The following is a 19,135-nucleotide window of genomic DNA, read 5'->3' as shown; positions in this document are numbered from 1 at the left end:
GCAATAAAGTTTTCAGAACATCTGCATTTGAGAGATTGGCAGATTAGAAAAGGGCAAATAACCTATTCATTAAAAGAATAAATCTGGTTTTCATAACCAGAACTTACTGAACATTAAAGAGCACTTGCTCTTTCATTGCCACCTGTGTGAACTTCTAACCACAGGCCACAGGTCAATTCTGCAGCGGATTAAGTTCTGCCTGGCACATGTTAGCATTTGTTCACCTATGGAGAGGTCACTGTGCATGGGGAACACCATAGCTGTATTACCAATTATTTGAGCTTCAGAACAAACTTCTTCCGCTACTTCAAAACATACTATAAACTACAACTAGTTGAAGCAGAGGGGGAAATTAAGGACAGCAAGCTCACAGCAAGATAACTGCCATTTTCCTTTTTACTCTGAGCTTTCCATCATAAGAACAAGTCTATGTAACATGTGTATGACCACACTTAAAAAGCCAAACAAGATGATTTTAGAAAGTCCTCATAGTCATAGCTGCAGTCAGGTAAAAAATGACACGTTACTGCTACACTTGTGGTCAGCTTCCAAACTTTCACTCCTTCTCTAGGTAAAATAAATAGCCACATTAGTGTATCAGCAGTGAACAAGAATCAAAGTCCAAAGAACAGGGCAGAAAATAGCTGCTCCCCAGTAGCTGCCTTCAACAGCTGTGTGGATGATAATCTATTAGATCCAGTGGTTAACTTTCACTAGTTGCTTTCAGTTTAATTCTTGTCCCTGAAGTTCAGCACAAGGTAGATGTTGTAAGCAAGACAAGAAAATTTGCATAGACTATGAGACAAAAAGGGTCACCCAGTGACAATACAGCAGGTTTGGCTCTTGGATTGCAGTGCACTCAGCTCGGGAAGCTTGCCAGTCAACGTCTTTACGCAGCTGTCTCCAAAGGCTGGACTCATTTATATCTGCTTAAAAAGCTCACTAAATTCAAGACTGACACAGAAATGGAATTCTCATAAGAAAGCACTTCAAATAAAAAGACAGCTTTGAAGGCAAAGCCAAATCTAATTTCTGTTCTGGATTCACAATCAATCAGAAGGCAGCTATGGATGTACACCCCAACAGGAAAACCCAAACTGACAGCACAGTAGGTTTTTTTCCTGAATTTATTGCATCATTCCCTCTTCTGTCATCCTTGTCTGACCGTATAGGTTCAGCAGTAAGCTCTTTGAAATGCTTCAGTATCTCCAGAGCACAGCATTTCAGAGATATTTCTGTTACCCACAATAGATACTTCTTATTAAAACGCTTCCTTTCTCCTTGCTTCCAGGACACACATACAAACCTGAATGTAAAGAGTTTTGCAAGGCTATCTTTCCAAGGTTTTTTTTACTCTCTTTTTAAAAATACAAGTATATCATATGTATCAGCCTATCAATATAACAAAACACACAGGTAGATGATTAAAAACTACCCCGTAGTTGTTATAAGAATCACATCAAGCCAATCTGACAGCAGGTGCCTGTCCTAACAATATTAATCATCTCACAAAACTGTGACTGAACATAGTGAAGACTCTTCCTGATTTTACTCATCATCCTGAGTTAGAATCAGGTATCAACTGTGTAGCTAGCACTTGATTGCTACTAAACAAAACCACTTGAATTCCAATTGAGTCCCCATTGGCAGCTATACAGAAACAGCAAAGAAAAGAGACCAGACATCTCACTGCTCAAATAAACACTGTGATGAAGCAGAGATTAGCCTGTCTTTATCTGACAGTTTAAATACTTAATAAGAGACTAACTGGGCTTTCCTGAAGGCACTGTCAGAGCAATCAGGTGAAACTCATGCTGTGTGTGTGTTTGGTATGAAGCACATCAATATCTGCTTGCAAAGCTCAGCCCTGTGCTGTGTGCAGCGGGAGGGTTTACTGTGCAACGAGGACTGTTACTGGAAAGGGAAGACCACATAATTCATTACTGATAAAAAAACCCCACTGCCTGTCCAGCATGCAGGCCAACAATATATTTTGAGGAGTAAAGTTTCAAATATTCTCTGCTTCCAAGTTTATTTTGCTGTGTTTGCACTGAGGTCCAGCTGAGTCTGCAGGCATCAGCTGAACTTCCTGCATTTGAATCAGATGCACATTGTTACTTCAAAAAGCTGATTTTATTTTGGTCTCCACATATTTGTTCAATATAAGGAAAGCCTCACACTTTGCACGTAAAACTTGTACTTCCAGGTAACTACAAATGTTTGATCTTTCCAGTTCACTGCAAGCAGCCTGAAGAAAGAGCCCAGTTATGTCCCAGTGTTCAATTCTTTAGATAAGGTAGAAGGTTCTATCAAAGAACTGTTGGGTTTTTAAACCATGAGAGGTATTGTTTTTTAATTTGCCATTTCTTTAATAGCCAGCACCAGGACACACACACCAGGAAGAGCAACAGACCTATTAAGAGCATAGTTCCAATTAGAAAAATAAAACCAAATCAAAACACAGATGTATTTGCCAAGAGGCAGTAAACAAGAATTTCAGAACACCACATTTATGCCCCCCCAAGGTGATTCAACAAAGCAGAAACTGATTTAAGTCCTTTTTTCCTTTGCTGCATTTCACCTAGTATAAGAATAAACAACCCACAGAAAGAACTTCCTCAGGTAAAAGCCCTTTTACTACTCCTGCAGCATGACACTTCACATTACTGATCAGAATTTGATGCCTGAATGGAAGAACAGCCTAATTTTAGCAGACTTTTAACTGAGAGAAAAAGCAGAGAACAATTGGTAGTCTCTGAATACTTCAGAACTTCCCTGTGGGTATACTACACACACAAGCTGATAGAACAGCTAACAAAGACCCCAGGATCCCATCCTCGGGGCCACCACAGCCCCCAGAAAGATCATTGTAGCCTGATGAAAATAATTCCATTTTAAGCAGTGCTCAGCACCACAGTTCAAACGGTAGCCCATCCATAAAGCAACTTTCATGTTCATTCTGCATTCCCTCCCTCTGCAAAGGCCAGAGAAAACCAATATCCTCCTGTTTCCTAACAGACACACGTGTTGCCTCTTCTTTTTGGTCACAGAATTCATGCTAAACTCAGACTGTTGCATGGCCAAAGTTTATTCAATTTTTGCAAGTCACAGCACAGTAACAAAGAATTCCAGTTCTCCATATTTGGGATAAGGAACTGTTTGAATAGCACAGACGCTTCAAATGAGCCTTTAAAAAGCAACTGCCAGTTCTGATGGCTGACAGCTAATTATGGGAACACAGCTTTAAAGGAAGAACCATGCAAATCACTTATCTATGCTTAAGTTTGAAATATGTGTTAAGATCATTGTTTCAACAATACAACTACCCACAATTTACAAATACTTATAACCTCAGGTTCAAACCACAAACTGCCATGTTCCACCAAGCCTGAGTAGAATGTGACACAAACAGGACTCACCAACCAACACCCACCAAACGCCACCTGAGCTGCAACCACAGGGCATCTCCCCCACTCCCTTATCTGCCTCAGACACCTAACTTTCACTCACTAGCTGAGACACATCAGTCTGAATGACACCATATACGGTGCTGTTGTTTACATGGGGGGTTGTAGGCAGATGACATGACTCCTGATGCATCTGGATTACCTGCACTCCTCTCTGTACAGTGGAGGGGCCTCGGAGCAGGGAATGAGCAGCACCACATGCTCACTGTCTTCTGCAAGTTATTTACTATGGTAGAAAGGTTAATATAGAAGACTTGTATTAATGAGTCTATTCAGCTACCAAAACTAAGTGAGAGTGAAGTATTTTCAGTGTGGTACCTCATGGCTGAGCAGACAAATGTGCCTCCCCCCCCCCCTCCAATTACTCAATTCCACAAAAGCAAAGCAGCAGATGGAGAGATTTATACTCTAAACCCAAACCTCATTTTGAATCCTCACACTTCACACAGGGGTTGGAAGACATGTCCCTGGCTAAGGAAGACACACATATCCTGAAATATTTTGAACAGAGCAGAATAAAAAAGGTATCATATGCAGCACAGCATAAATAACATTCAGTCCAGTGAATTATTTGCAATTCTGATAAACATTAAGCACCCTGTCCTAATGAATTCATTTAAGTACTAGCAGCATTTCCTAATGAGCATTAATTAAACTTTTTCAGCATCTCTACCTTCACCAGAGAAAAGTAATTACTCACTGCTGCCCTACAGAGAGAGAAATAAAATCCACAGGATTAGGTTTTTTTATGTTGTGTAAGTAGGGCAGATAGGAAAGCCTGCAATTTAGAGGCAAGTTGCTTTAGTTTGTAATTCCACAACCTGAGCAATACTTCAGGCCTTGCATTGAGCAATGTGTTTTTCCTGCTGTCTTTAAATAAGCCACAGAATAGGGTTTAATAAGGGCACCCGGGACGCAACGCTTTGTCTTTCAAAATGCATTAGAGTACACAGCACAAGCCAGCTAGCTGTCACCTCAGCTATTCTGTATAGCTCAGCCACCAGCTACACACACATTGACATTTCACACCTTACCTATCACTGAATACATGTTTTACATACTTTGTTCATAAATACAGCATATCAATGCTTCTATAATAAGCCTTTAAGACAAAAAGCACGTGTGTGAGCAGCAGTTGAAGACATCAAAGATCTGGAATAACAGACAAGAATATTTCTTCATATGAAACTGTTTTATACAATAGGGACCAATTCCACGTGAACTAAAACCACAGCAATTTTGTCTTCAGATTTATGTCATTAGCTTTTTTTTTTGTATATACCAAACACACTGCATTGAAGTTCTTATTCCAAACACTCTCTTCCAAGGAAACGCTGTAAACCCCAAGCCAAGGCAATAAATATCTCAAAACCTTGCTCAGCAATGAAACACCATCTTTGATTACTTGTTGGTGCTTCCACTCCATGGCACTCAGTACTAAGCTGTTTTCACAAACAAGTTGCCCCTGCACCAAAGCATTTCCAATCTAATCTCACTCCAAAGGAGATTAGTGAAATTACCGAGCGATAATAGTTTCAGCAAGAGGTAAAAATACTTTCTGGCACTTTCGGTCAGTTGATTGCTGAGGAATTCTTTAGACCAATAAAGGACAAAACAAGCCATTACACATCATTGCCAGGGATTAATAAGGGCTCTGCCTCTCTCTTACGTAACAGGATTCTGAAATTCCCCCCCAAGTACATGCATTAAGAGGAAATCATTTCTACAAACGTAAAACTTTAGGGCTTAGTTATTTCCTGATAGTTCTGTGGTTTTAGAGGAAATAAACTGAATGTTAATCCTCTTGCATTTAATGAGTAGTACCAGCAAACTCTGCCTCTGCCTATTGCAAAGAGGTCACAGTAAACTTGGCATATAACCAAAACAAAGTTGCATATACTGGCAATGAAATCTTAAACAAGAGGGGAAGGTTAAAGCAGTTGGAGTGTTCTTGTCTATTTGAGCAAAAAGTGTGTCAAAATGGTTTAAAAAGTCCACCTATGTCCTTAGGTTTTTTCATGCATGTCAGCACAGAAGGGAAATAATCAGTATACTAACTTGCAGAGAGTTCAAATTATTTGCCAACAGTTTCATGGTTTGTGTCTCTAGAATGACAGAAAAAGAAGAAATAACTTACACACGTACATCTCTGTATTCAGTTGCAGGAGAGCTGGTAGGCCACCAGCTGTGCAAACATCAGAACTGTGCCAAGCAGAATAAAAGACTCTTCATTTCTACTTCGGTTATACTTTTGTTGTGGATCTTCGAAGAGTCACACGAGGAAAATGCAAACTTCTATCAAGACAGGCTCTTCTGCTTTTTGTTGCAATTGCTTTTTCAGAGTGATTTTCCTACCCAGGCTCACTGTGTTTTATGCCAGACACCATTCCTCTGCTATCTGCTGCCTTTTTCAGAACTCAAAATCACGCCCAAGGCACAATGCACCTTAATTTTTCCTACAGATGGGCTACATGTGCAGAAGCTGTTTAAAACATACAGAACTTTTTAAAGAGATTTTCTTTACTAAATTAGATAGCAAGCCACCTAGTCATCTAAAGATTACATACACTTCATTACCTTTAAATTAAAAAGCACCAAGTTGCCTAATAGTTGCTTTATAAAACTATTTGTTCTCAAACCTTTACTAACAATCTTCACCACCACAGCAATTTTATTTTCAATGACTTACAAGAATAATTTCTAGATGCTTAACACTAAATCAGATCCTTTTTTTCCCTTCAGATATCAAGAATTTAACCTAGTTTAATTATTTGCATTCTCCCAGCTGTCTGATTTCATAAGTTAAGAAAGGGATGTTTGCAGATACTCTAAGACCTCCTCAATTGCAGATGAAATATCTGAGGCTGTATTTTCAACTGCTTTCTGGGAACCTTTTTGGTCAGTCACCAGAGGCTGCACTGCTCTGTCAGACACCCCCCAGCAGTGAGTCTCAGCTTACAGCCATTGGAGACCAAGATGCCCTGAGTGACTCCCACAGCGCTCATGAAACATTTAAGAAGAGCAGATAGCTCAAAAAGGGGTTTAACTTTGCCACACAAAGACTTGGTGACACTGGAAAATTCAGACAAACAAGTTACTGCTCTAGAGCAAAAACCACTTTCCACCCTAACGTTATTTCCACTAATAAGTTGATAAAGTACATCACTGAATCAGACAGTAATTAAGTAGACACTTCAGATGGAATTTGTCTCATCTGTTCTTTCATCAACATGAAAGGAGATGGTTTTTTTAAACATGTTTCTTCTAGCTAAACACAATACTGCTGCATATGCCACTGTGCAACTCTCCCACCTCAGTCAGGAGGATCTGCTGATACCTCTTCACCTGCACTCCAGACCTGCCATCATCCCACTGACACCAAGTAGGAACCTGGGGGGGGGCACTGACAGCACTTTCTTACCCCACCACAGCTGCAACTCAGCACTTCTGCATCACAGATCAGAGCTTGTCTTCCTGCCCACCCTGCCATGAACTGTAATAAGCATGGTGAGAGAGGTGCATCTTTCTCCAAGCAGAGGGAAAGGAGAGTCCAAGATGACAGACAGCCCAATGCCATGGCTGAGGAGGACTCCAGCAGGGCACAGCAGAAGAAATTGGCTGCCATAGACTCCCAGAAGCAAAGCCCAAGGCTGATCATGGCCTTTTTCCCCTATCAGCATGCCCCACTTGCCCACAGAGCATGCAAGAGCAGACAAACCCTTTTGAAGGGCAAACAGATGGGTCTTGGCAAAAAGGTTCCCAAATTGCATAGGACATCTTTGCCTGCATGCTAAAGCTCTCCTGAATAGAGGCGACACAATTTGTATCCCAAACACAATAGCGAACATTGAATTGCTCTCAAAACACAACTGTGAAACAACCCTGCTGCAAGGGAAATTGATTTGTCCCTAAATGTTTCATCAAAAAAAAAACCCAACCCCATCCCACAACCAGAAACAAACCAAAAAACCTCTGGCAAAGGCAGCAGAGGCATTTCAAGCAGAAACTCGGCACTAAATACATTCCTTTATATTCTCTACATTCAAAGCTTGATCTACAGGCTAAACCACCAAGTGGGGATGGGTGGTTTTCAGAGCAGTTTCTGGCAGATGACTGCACAGATCTCCTGACTTGTATTTCTAAAATTCAAAATGGCCTTTACTGTTCTTCATAGCTCAGAGAAACCAGCCAAGGACGTATCCCTCAAACTGCTTTGATTACCAGGAGGATAAACAACACTGGAATACACCAACCATTCATTTTTACTTCTAAGACACGAAATCTTCACTCACATTTGCACAACAAAGAAGTGAAATGTCTAATGGCCAGGCCTAACAATGTCTGTGGGTTTTCAGAGGGATGGGTGAGGAAGAAAGCTTGTTTTTTCTTTTAAATAGCTATGACATTTAGTCTGTCATGCACCTTGACTTGAGAACTTGTGGAAGTGTTTCTATGTAACCTGTAAGGGTCTGTAGACAGCTACTGAATGTTGTCAATCTGTAAGCCAAGAGTCCAAGATAAACATCACAGGGGCACACATCTGTCAGGTGTTTTAATGGTTAATTTCAAGAAAAAATAGTATTTCCACTCCTTTATTTCCCTCTGTTAATAACCTTCATAAACCAATCCTGGAAACACCCAGGCTGCATCTGTCACAGCATCTGCAGCAGCCACCCCACACCACAGATGGCCGTGCCCAGCCAGCCAGCTCACTGCATCTGTGTTGGATGTCACACCTGAGCGACTGGGAGGTACGTTAGAGCTGAGAAATGACCAACACACCCTACAAAGCAAACATTTCAGGCTCCACTAGGCCAGAGTCTCTAAACAGGCTGCCCATGGGGCACAGCCCTCCCCACACACATAGCTCGTGCATGCTCTGTGCACCAGCCACTAGTGCCAGCAGCTGCAGCGGTGGGGCCAGGGCCTCCGTGATGCCACAGAGAAGTGTTTATGTCATGCTGTGATAGAATCAGAATTGCTTTGGCTGGAACAGACCTTTAAGCTCATGGAGTCCAACCCTTCACCCCTAACCCACGTCCCTCAGCACCTCAGTTCCATGGCTTTGCAGTATCTTCAGGGATGGGAACTCCACCACCTTCCTAGGCAGCCTAGGATGGGGGTTGACAGTTTCTCTAGTCACTTCCAAGACACTTAGGCAGTCAAAAGCAGACTGGCTCTTCCCTTGGAGGGGTCGAGCTTCACCCCACAGCTCCCACTTGGCCAACAAAAAGATAATGGAGCAAATGAGGGAAGTGCTCCTGTGTCTTCAGTTTGAAAGTAAACTGGGATCACATTAGAAAACACCTGAACATCAGTGCCTCTCCACACAGTTACTAATTAGCACGTACAAGTCACTAGAATAGCCAGTGTTATGAGGCAAAGTTCAAGCAATTACTGAACCTTGTGAGCCCAACTTCAAGGACAGCCCCTGGCACATCACATGCCTCAAGACGTGCTTCTTGTTATGAGCAATTACCTGCTGGGGGTTACAGTCTCATACTTGTGCTGTAAGAGGAGCAACAAACTCCTAGTCCTGATCTTTCACATTGTTATTGCATATTCCCATTCCTCGTACTTCTTTCCTTTGTGCTGTAATTCCACCTTGCTCCATCTCACCGCACAACGGGATTTTTCCAGGCTGGTGACCTCTTTCTGTGCATCTCCTCTTGGAGGTAACATGAGCAGTGCTCCCTAATACTATTTGCAGAAGTTGGCAGCACCAGCTTGTGACTTGCATCTCCCACGTTCCACGCAGGATCCGACCTGCCCTGCATGTGTCAGCTCAGGCACTTGTGCCAAAGTGGTACAACGTGGTGCTACTGGCTTCTCCTAGAGCCCCAGTGCCAGAGATGGTCCTGAGTGGTCCCAGTCTCATCAAACCAATCTGGCTTTATATCAGTTCAATGCAACTATCACTGTAGTCAAGATTTTGGGTTTGGTTCTCCAACTAGGGCAACACTAGTCTGAATTTGTAAGAATGCACGTTGACTATTTCCAAATGCAGTGGATTTAGGAAGAGACAACTCTAGTAACAGATCACTTTAGTAACAACCACATTAACCTTGTTGATTGCCTTTATCTTTTTGAAAGAACACTCCATTATCTTGAGGATGGAAATAATGCATTTCTAGACACCAAAAACCAGAATACCTCTGATGTGTATACAGCATCCACAATCCATATTCATCAGACACCAGCTGTTAGTCTGATTGTATTTATTACCAGAAGTTGGTAATGAAACAGCACTCAAGCAGAACACAATTAGGAATCAATATTCAACTGCTACTGTGTTCTGACAGAGCTAAAATTCAAGCTTTATAATTTTTATACAGGTAACTGAGGAGATATGGCAATCCAGAGCTTAAAGGAATTAAACTTTTTTAACCACATCTCAGGAGAATAATTTCTAGTGGAACAAGCTGTGCAAACTAAACTGCTGCTCAGCAAGTGAAGGTGACACAGGCTGGACAGGACACACCATGGTGACTTTTCATTTGAAGAAGTTCCATTCAACTGAAAGCAGCCAACAATTCATGAAAAATTACAGGCTTGAGAAATTACTCTGGTTTTGGCTGGGATAGAATTAATTTTCCTCCTCATAGCTGGTACAGGGCTAAATTTGAGGTTTACACTGAAAAGAATGTTGGTAAGACAGGAATGTTTTGGTTAATGCCAAGCAGTGCTTGCAAAGCAACAAGGCCTTTTCTGCTCATCATCACTCTCTGCTGTTGAGTAGGCTGAGGGGAGCACAAGAAGCTGGGAGGGATCATAACCAGGACAGCTGATCCCAACTAGCCAATGGTCTACTCCATATCACAGCCCATATACTGGGCTATTCCATGCCCAGTATATCAACTGGGGGAAGCTGGCTATTAAGTCACTGCTTGGGCATCTGTTAGCAGGTCATAAGCACTGGGCATCACCTAGGTTTGGAGTTTCTTCCTCCTAGGTTTTATTTTTCTCTATTTCTTTTCATTACTATCATTATACATTGGTATTGATGTCATTATTTGACTTCACTGAAGTTAAACTGTTCTTATCTCAACCCACGAGTTTTACTCCCCCCTCCCCATCCCACAGCAGGGAGGGGTGAGTGAGAGGCTGCCTGGTGTTTAGTTGCTGGCTGGGGTTAAACCACAATAGAAACATAACTATTGAAAAGCTGCTTTAAGCAAGGATTTTTAAAGGTAGCTACAAAAACACGCTTTAAAAGCTCACTGTCAGAGAAAGCCCAGAGTTATGCCTAACAACCCTGGTGTGCTCTGCAAATGAAATCACATTTCCACATAAGATAACTGTAACATGTTGTATTTGCATGTGACAAAAACAAAGCCAGAGTGGCATAAGCTTGAAGAGAAGGCTGCCATGATTGCATTTCACATTGAAAGCTGACCACAGAGCATGGCTATGTGCAACGACCTGTATCTGCATCTTCAACAGCACCACTGAGACACAGCTGGTACATCAGTTTTAACAGGCAGTATGGAAAAATTGACATCAACCCTCAACTTGCTGCACCCATTGTGGCAATCCCCTTTTCTCTAATAGGGCCTTTTGGTCTCCCTGACACCACACTGACAAACACCCTCCCTAGGACACCCATCTTTCCAGGAGTATACGCTCTTGCTTTTAAAACTGAACAGCTTGGAAGCCAGTCCTCGGTATTCAGCTACTGCTGGGACATCACCTGGGAGCAGCTCCTGTTCCCACTGTGACCCACTGAAGGCCCAAAAAGAGATGAATTTAACACACATTCAAATACCAATTAGCAACTCAGAATATGAATTACTTCAGATTCTGGTTTCGAGGATGGCATAGCAGATCAACATGAGTCTGCATTTTCCCCTCACCTTCTGCTCAGAACTAAAAAAAAGGCATTTACTCTCAAATACAAAATCTCATATTATTCCAAATCTACTCTCAGTACTCTCAGGAATACTATTGCTTCAAAGAACAACTGTTCCCATTCGGGGAACAAGATGTGATTTAACTAATAGCCCATGAATGCAACATCCTTCTTAAAAGGAAGCATCATGAGTTAAAAACAAGAACCAGAAGACCTTAAAACATAGCAACAATCAAAACTAGAGTAATTTTTTCAGCTGTCAATTTGAAGGCACAATCCTTGTTATAGTTAAAGACTATTTTTTAAGAAATATCAGATGAAAAGTACCTTGAAGCAGATGTTTCAATAACAAAGAGGCACGGGGCACAGCAAGTTATACAAGCACAGCTTGTTTACTTCTGAAACTAAACTGTCTTCAGAAAATTCCTGTGTCTTTGTTCTACTAAAAAAATGACTTTAAAATCAAGGAAATGGTAACTTCTGTGAGTGATACAAACCAGCTCTTTTCTACAACTAGCTGGCATCTCATTAGAGCCAGCCAAGAATTCAAGAGTAACACCTAGACGAAAATTACAGTGACAAAATCTGCTGAAATCATGGCTTCTAATAAAAGTTCATTTTTATTTCATTCTTGGCTTCATTCATATAGAAAAGAAAGCCTCCTGCCAGCAGTGGCAAAATTACAGTTTCAAGGATTTTAAACAAGTTCTATGCTGGCATGTAACCTGAGCTGCTCTTTTAAAAAACAAAACTCAAAACCGAACCAGAAAGGCAACATAAATATATATGCAAGAACTCCAGTCAGAACTGTCTACCTGAATGAGGAAATTTCCTTCTAGGAATAGCTGGAACACAAGTCTTTGTTCAGTCCTAATGAAAAATTACACTCCCCTAAGGCAGGGGTCACAGACAGAGGAGGTGGGTTTGGAGAACACCAACTGCACTACCTGCTCTGCCACCAGCAACGGGTAACTCTGCACTATTCCACTGGGTCTCTCCTGAGAGAAATCAAGGAACAGCACAGGCAAGAGAATGGCTCTCCTGAAGGGAACAAAGAAGTACAAATTAAAACCGTGGTGTTAAGAGACACGGTAGCAAAAGCCACATGAGGCCTCGTTATCACTTGAAACTAACACGCCAAGAAAGAATAGAATAATTAGAGCACACTTAGGGTGAAGTCATTAACACAGTACTCATCATAGTACAGTTTAAACAAAGGAGCATGTGAAAGGGAAAGGCAATATGTTCCATGCCAAGAATAATATGTTTATATAAAGATGAGTATGAGAAACAAGATTATAAATTACATGCATACACTAATACCCATCCCTTGGCAAGGGTTTGATAGTGCTCGGCATCCACACATCTGAGACACGAGCCATTAGCTTTTTGTGCAAGAACCCTCTCCAATTGCTACAGGACACAGCACTGCTACTGCCGATGCTGTAGAGACACCACAGCCCCCAGCAGACAGCATTTCCTGGGCAGTTTTCCCTTTTTCAAGGCCGCACATCTGTCTTTTGCCCAGTTTCAGGAAACTGGGATAACCTACACATCCATTACAGCTACCCTGTAAGTTTAGGGCTTTTCTTTGAGTGGTAAAATGAATCAACTTTTCCTTCTTTTGGACAAAAGTGGATCAGTTCTCAAGGCACTCTCAAGCAGGGAGGCCAGTTTTCCACACCAGCATCCTGCTGCCCTCCACCTCTCACACAGCAAGGACAGAGAGAAGGACCTGAGGTGGCTGCCTCAACTCCCCAGACTAGCAGAGTAACACATTAGTCTCTGTAATCACCGAGCTGGCCTACTGCCAGCTCTCAGAGAAACACAGAATTAGGGTAATGCCTTTCCTCCGAGAGGCAAAATTATCCTAGTGTGTACTCCCATCTCTGTTTTAACACAGCACATTTAGAATTCATCTGATTTTGCAAGAAAACAGCCTCAGAGTGCAGCGTGCCCTCCTCTCTGCCTTAACTGCCAAACATTCAAATGTTTACCCCCACACAGAGGCTTTGTACCTAGCACAAGAGAAAATGTAAATTAATCTGATACACTCAGCCTCGAGTATTATGTCTCAAGTGCTGAATTCTGATCTGAGTCATTGTATTTATCATCACTGTTTTCATTCATTCCACTTCACAGAAGGGACCCCCATGCACAGGCCGACTTCTAAACATTTCCATTAACTCCTGTCAGAAGCAGAGGCATTTGGGATCGATCACTATGCAGTTTTACAGTCACGTGAGAAAATGCATCCAGCAAGATGTTGCCTTCTCGGAAGCTTGTACTAGATTTTGATCAGGAAAGCATTTTGTTAAGATAGGGCCTGGCTAGCTTCAAAATCCTCCAGTCCCAGGAGCACATGATTTAGTGAAAATAGATACTGACTTGAAAAAAAAAAAAGCAGTTTGGTGCTGAAGAACTGCAGAGTACTACATCATCTCATTCCTTGTGCTAATGTGTTGTAATTCAAATAAAGCAATAGATCTGAAGGAGGTAGAGACATCATCTCAATAGGCTGCAGACTTTGCTTGAGCACACAAAGCAGCACCATGCACCAGCTTTGGACTAGGGCATCCTCCATGTATTGCAAACCGCATGAGGAACTGGAAAAAGAAAGATCCCATGAGTTCTGTCAGCTGGGAAGTCCTCCATGTGCCCCAGATGGGAGAAAAAAATACCAAGGCACAATTTGATGCCTTACTGCAGACCAGCAACCCAGGCTGGAGATCATGAAGAAATGCCCCAGTCGGAGGAAGAAGAGCTCCAGATACAACTGTGCAAGTCAACCATGAAACAACTACACCAGAAATCAGGGTTCCACAGTTTCAGGAGAACTGAGACAGTCTTTTTTTATTAAAGATCAGATTTGATACAATGGAACCAATATGCATTCTCTCAGTCATCCAGGGACAAAACTGTGCACTCTGGAAGGGTTTCTCAAGTGGAAGAGCTACAAGACTTGGCCAATTTCTTCCCAGATGCAACTTACAGTGGCCAGGAAACCATAATAATTGCCTTGGAGTCTCTGTATTCAAAGCTCCTCAGTTGGGAAGCAAAACACATTCCCACATAGTATGTGACAACTCACGCTGCAGAAAAAGTAACTTGCAGATAATCAGTAATTTTTCTTACTTTAAGTCTGCCACTTAGTTTTGATGTATTTTGGCTACCATGCTGCTCTGAAGAAGGCATTCAAAGTTATATTGATGAGTGCTTTAGCAAGCAGGCTCGCCTGCACATACAAACACCTTTCTGGCTAAATCTGAATGCCATATGCAATGAAAGGATCAACTTAGCACTCCAAGTCAATGGATTTGCCTGAAGCAAAATGCTTTTGTTACTTCTCAACATAAATAAAAGAACCTGCAGCAGTGCCAGCTAGTTACAAGGCCAATGTACTAATCTGAGAAACGCTGGACAAGGAAGGTCCAAGCCACATGGCAGCCATTGTCTGGATGCATGTAAGCAGGCGATTAGCTTGAAACCAGCACTTACTGAGTGTGGCTAAAATACAAATGCACTCATTATGATGAGCTGGGCTATGTTAGTGTGCGTGCACATACATACAAACATCACATTGCACAAAGCCCCTTATTTCTCTGTACTGCTGTTTTGTTCATCTGATCAAGATGATGATGATATAATAATGGAGGTATAGCTATCACCTCAAACATCAGTAGAATGAAGGGGCATCTACCTTTCATTTACACAACTCAGAGCACAGCATCAGTCCAGGTGTACTGGCAGAAAGCCTGAGACCAGCCTTCTACAGACTTTGCTATGTCAACCCCTGCTGATGCTGGAACATCAGACAGGGCAGTTAGCCTGCACACATCCAAGCCAGTCCTCATCTGGGGCACGGCTGGAGCATCAACACCTCTCACCCCCAGACTGGGGCACACTGGTCTTACTCTCCCTTCTCAGCAAGTAAGGACAGAGCAAGAAAGGGAAGGACAAATTTCTTCATCAACGAAATGGTCCATCATTTGTGATGTGCAGTTAACAGATGGCGTTCGAATTAACATTCCTATCTCTCGAGTGTCTTACCAAACAAGACTAAACAGCATCTTGAAATTTCCATTTTAAATTTTCTATGAGCTTGCTAGAAGTATCACAGACAGATTTTACTGCTGTCAACTAAAGCTGTTGCTGCCTTTATTAAAGGACTACACAACTTGAAATAAAGCAGTCTAGTCCTCTGACATGCTGCTCAAGGCCATCAGGACACCTGCACAGACTTCACCTGGAAGACAGTCTTAAACACCAAAGTCACCCTTCTAAAATGTGGAGGCAGAACACAAGCACCAAGGCCTTATACACTCCCTAAAATTTAGGGACAACAAATTCCTCTCTGTCATCATATAGACCCCTGAAACTGGACTCCCCTCAGACTTCCATCCCAATAGCAGCCAAATCTGAAGAGCCACAGGGCACGCAAAGGCCTGCTGGCAGAGGCACTCCATGCCTTTCAATATGACAGTTCATTTGAGAGCAAGTAGCTTTGACTGGAGGATAAACATGAAACACAGGACCCTAAAAACAAGTAATGCAGTGATGAGAATTCATATTACAAGTAAATCACAGGCTGTCAGCTCCCCAGCCCTCACTCCCTTCACCACCTGCACAGCCTCATGCATCTTCCCAGCCACCTTCTAGAGGTCAGCAAGTCTGGATTGCTCTGGATCATAAGGGGTAGGAGGGAAGCCAAATTCAAACTCACAGGTCTTCACAGAGAACACCTTGTCAACAGCTTCCCTCATCATATGTACCCTAACTGGAGTTACCCCACTGAGCGCTACCGTGGCAATCCTGCAGAAAGGCAACTGAGGAAAACAGTGTGCTTTAGAAAACTGTATTTAAGGACACCAAGTCTAACACAGCAAATCACTGCAAAATTCATCTGATGTGGTAAATAAGCTTGCAGTATGTTCCAGCATGGAAAAATTGCTGGATCTGAAGCTTCGGTTTGTTCCAAAAGTTCCATAAAAATCAGCATAAAAATGCTAGTTCTCTTTTTACAACTCAACCTAGCTTTCAGTTTACAAGCTCTGGATGACTATGCCAAATAACACAGGTCTTTGCAAGACCCAGCAGTAGTTTCCTTCTGTTGAGAAAACTGCTCCTGTATCTTAAGCAGCTACTAACCCACTGGAGAATTCTGCTCTTCTCTTTCAGCAGCGGCGCTGCCACACAACGCTCACGCGGTGAGAGCCTCATCCAGAGTCTGTTCCATACCTTGCTGAAAGTCTGTTTGAAAATTCACTACACCAACACACTTCGATTTGATTAAACCAACCAAGTGAACCTTCAAAAACAAACACACTTTATTCTAAAGGACAACCTACTCTCCTCCTTAGACTGTAGTTACTCACACGCCCAAGTTTCATTCTTTGCTATAGTTTTAACCAACCTGCTGGGATCAGAAGTCAGTGCTGTGGATCTTCTGCACTCTCTTCCTACCGGCACTGTGTTACCCACCTCCTTACCCTTTCTCCCACCCATGAGTTAAGGATCAGGCAACATGTTGCTGCTCATATTTGCAACTGTGAACAAACATCTGGCTCTGGTTGTTTTCTGCTACTCATTGTATCAATCTTTTACACATCTTCCCTGCCAGTTTTAACCTGACACTTTGAGACATCTCTCTGCTATGGAAAGCCCCTATTTCCCTCCACAGTAAACACAATAAATCCCTTTGATCTTCCAACCTTCCACAGTCTTTCTCACTTTCAAAAATAGATTAGTCATAATTTTTTTACCTTAAACAACTTGTTCCTCCTTTTTTTCCCCCCTCTAAACCTCTTATTCACCATTTAACTTCCACCTGTTTGCTGTTCTCCACTTTCTTCATTCAGATGAGATTATTTCTGGAAATAATACCATCTCCCAGAGCTCACCAGGATTCTGTAGGTGCTTTTAAGGTGTGGGTTTGTTTCTGCTCTGTTTTGGTTTCTAATTTAACAGGCAATACTCATCAGGACCAACTGCACAGTCTCTGTATAGAAGATGACTTCTCACTAGTGGTCAAATAAGGAAATTCTGATTCAAAACAGGTACTACCTAAAATCAAGGGGCAACCCAGCAGTTGTGAGAGAAGCACAAGGCAGGTGTTAAAACAAAGTAGTTGTATAAGAAAGATTACAGACTTCAGCCATGGAAATACTGGTATCAGTTGGGATTCAGAGAGAAATGGTTTTACCAAAACACATCACTCTCACATTTGGACTGTCTGAGCAGGAGAGGGTTGAATCTGAAGCTCTTTATGCTGCGAATCATTAGCTCATGTGACTGCAGGTCTCACTATCCTGCATTAACTTGGCACTTGACAGCCACACTGACAAATTTTTCCACAGTGATCTGATATCATTAATTAACTAAAGTGTACTTAAAATTAACCCAAATCTATTGAAAAACAAAACCCAGTGTTTGTATTTAGCAGATTAGAAACCAACTGACACGGCAACGACATTCTCGCAAGACTTGCTCCAGTCCTTCTCAGCCCTGACCGTTTAACACTCGCCCTTCGCCTGACTGTAAGAAGGGGATCGTGCGAATACCACGAAAAAGCACGAAACGCCGTTTCTGCCGGCAGCGACCCCGCACCGCCGCCGCTCCGCGCACCCCGATACACGGCGGCGGCGGCACTCGGGACCCTCCTGGGAGCGACGGAGTCACCCGAACCCGCCGCCCGCCCCGCTGAGGCCACCCGGGGGGAGTCACACCGCAGAAACATCCAAATACAGCGGCGTGAGACCAGGCATCCCTCTCATCCCTCAGTCCTGGGTTGCGCCCGGGTGCCGGAGCCGCCGGGCTCCGCTACCATCCGATACGGTGGGGCAGAGAGGCGCGTCCAGCGGCGTTCCCCGGGCGAGGTGACCGGGACGGGTCGCCCCCCTCCGAACTCGGGCCGTGGCACCGGGACCGAGCCCGCAGCCGAAGCGGTCGGTCCCCGACGGGCCGGGGCCGCGAGTGCCGCCCGCCAGCGCCGCCCCGGGGCCGGGGCGGGACTCCGGGACCCCGCGCCGCCCGCCGCCTCACGCGGCAGCGGGGCCGCCCCCCTCCTCTCAGGCGTCCCGTTCGGCGGAGGCACCCTCCCGGAGCCCAGGAAACTTTCCCTGCCCGGCGCCCCGCACCCGCCCCCTGGGCCCCGCCGGGCGGGCGCTCCTGCACCCCGCCGCGGCCCTCCCGCCGCCCCGCAGGGCGCCGGCGCGGCTGGGCCTACCCGCGGCCGGCTCGGCGGCGGCGCGGGCAGCGGCGGGGCGCGGCGCGGGTCCGGCGGGCGCGGCGCGGCCTGCGGCGGCCGGCTCACCTGGGCGCACGGTCTTGAGGCGCACGGGCTCCCTGAAGTGCCGGACGACGGCCAGCGTGTCGCGGTGCGTGAGGCCGCTGACGGGGGTGCCGTTCACCTCCAGCAGCACGTCGCCGGGAGCCGGCGCCTTGCCCGAGAGCAGCGCGGGGCCCGGCGCGCCCTCGCCGGCCGGCGACAGGCGGCCCGCCAGGTACGGGAACTCGCCGCGCTCGGCTCCGCCGCGCAGGAGGTCGGGGTCGGGGCCCGCCGGGCCGCCCCAGGAGACCACGCACTCCTGCACCTTGCTCAGCCAGTGCCGCTTCTTCCGCAGCGTCTTGGACATACCGCACCACGGGGCGCCGCTGCCCGCCCCGCGCCGCGCCGCCGCTCCCACCCCGGCCGCGGCTGCCGCCCGACTGCCCGTCCCGCCGCGGCGGCGCCCCGCCCCGCCCCGCCCGCCCGGCCCCGCCGCGCCGCGCCCCGCCCCGCCCCGCCGCGCGCGCCCCCGGCCCCGGCCGCGGCCCGCCC

General features: G+C 44.7%; 1 protein-coding gene across 4 annotated transcripts in view; it reads right to left on the bottom strand.

Annotated features, from left to right (window-relative positions):
• MAGI3 (membrane associated guanylate kinase, WW and PDZ domain containing 3) overlaps nucleotides 1–19,006 on the bottom strand; it is a 70,466-nt gene extending 51,460 nt beyond the window's left edge. For all 4 annotated transcript variants that reach the window (XM_062013770.1, XM_062013771.1, XM_062013772.1 and 1 more), the window contains exon 1: nucleotides 18,629–19,006. In XM_062013770.1, the coding sequence (XP_061869754.1) occupies nucleotides 18,629–18,950 (322 nt within the window). In that variant the 5' untranslated portion in view covers nucleotides 18,951–19,006. The remainder of the gene's footprint in view (nucleotides 1–18,628) is intronic.
• Between the last annotated feature and the right edge of the window lie 129 nt (nucleotides 19,007–19,135).

The sequence above is a fragment of the Colius striatus genome, chromosome 22 (assembly GCF_028858725.1).
Source record: "Colius striatus isolate bColStr4 chromosome 22, bColStr4.1.hap1, whole genome shotgun sequence".
NCBI lineage: Eukaryota > Metazoa > Chordata > Aves > Coliiformes > Coliidae > Colius > Colius striatus.
Note: the sequence above shows the minus strand (reverse complement) of the source record. Positions and strands in the feature narration are given on the sequence as shown.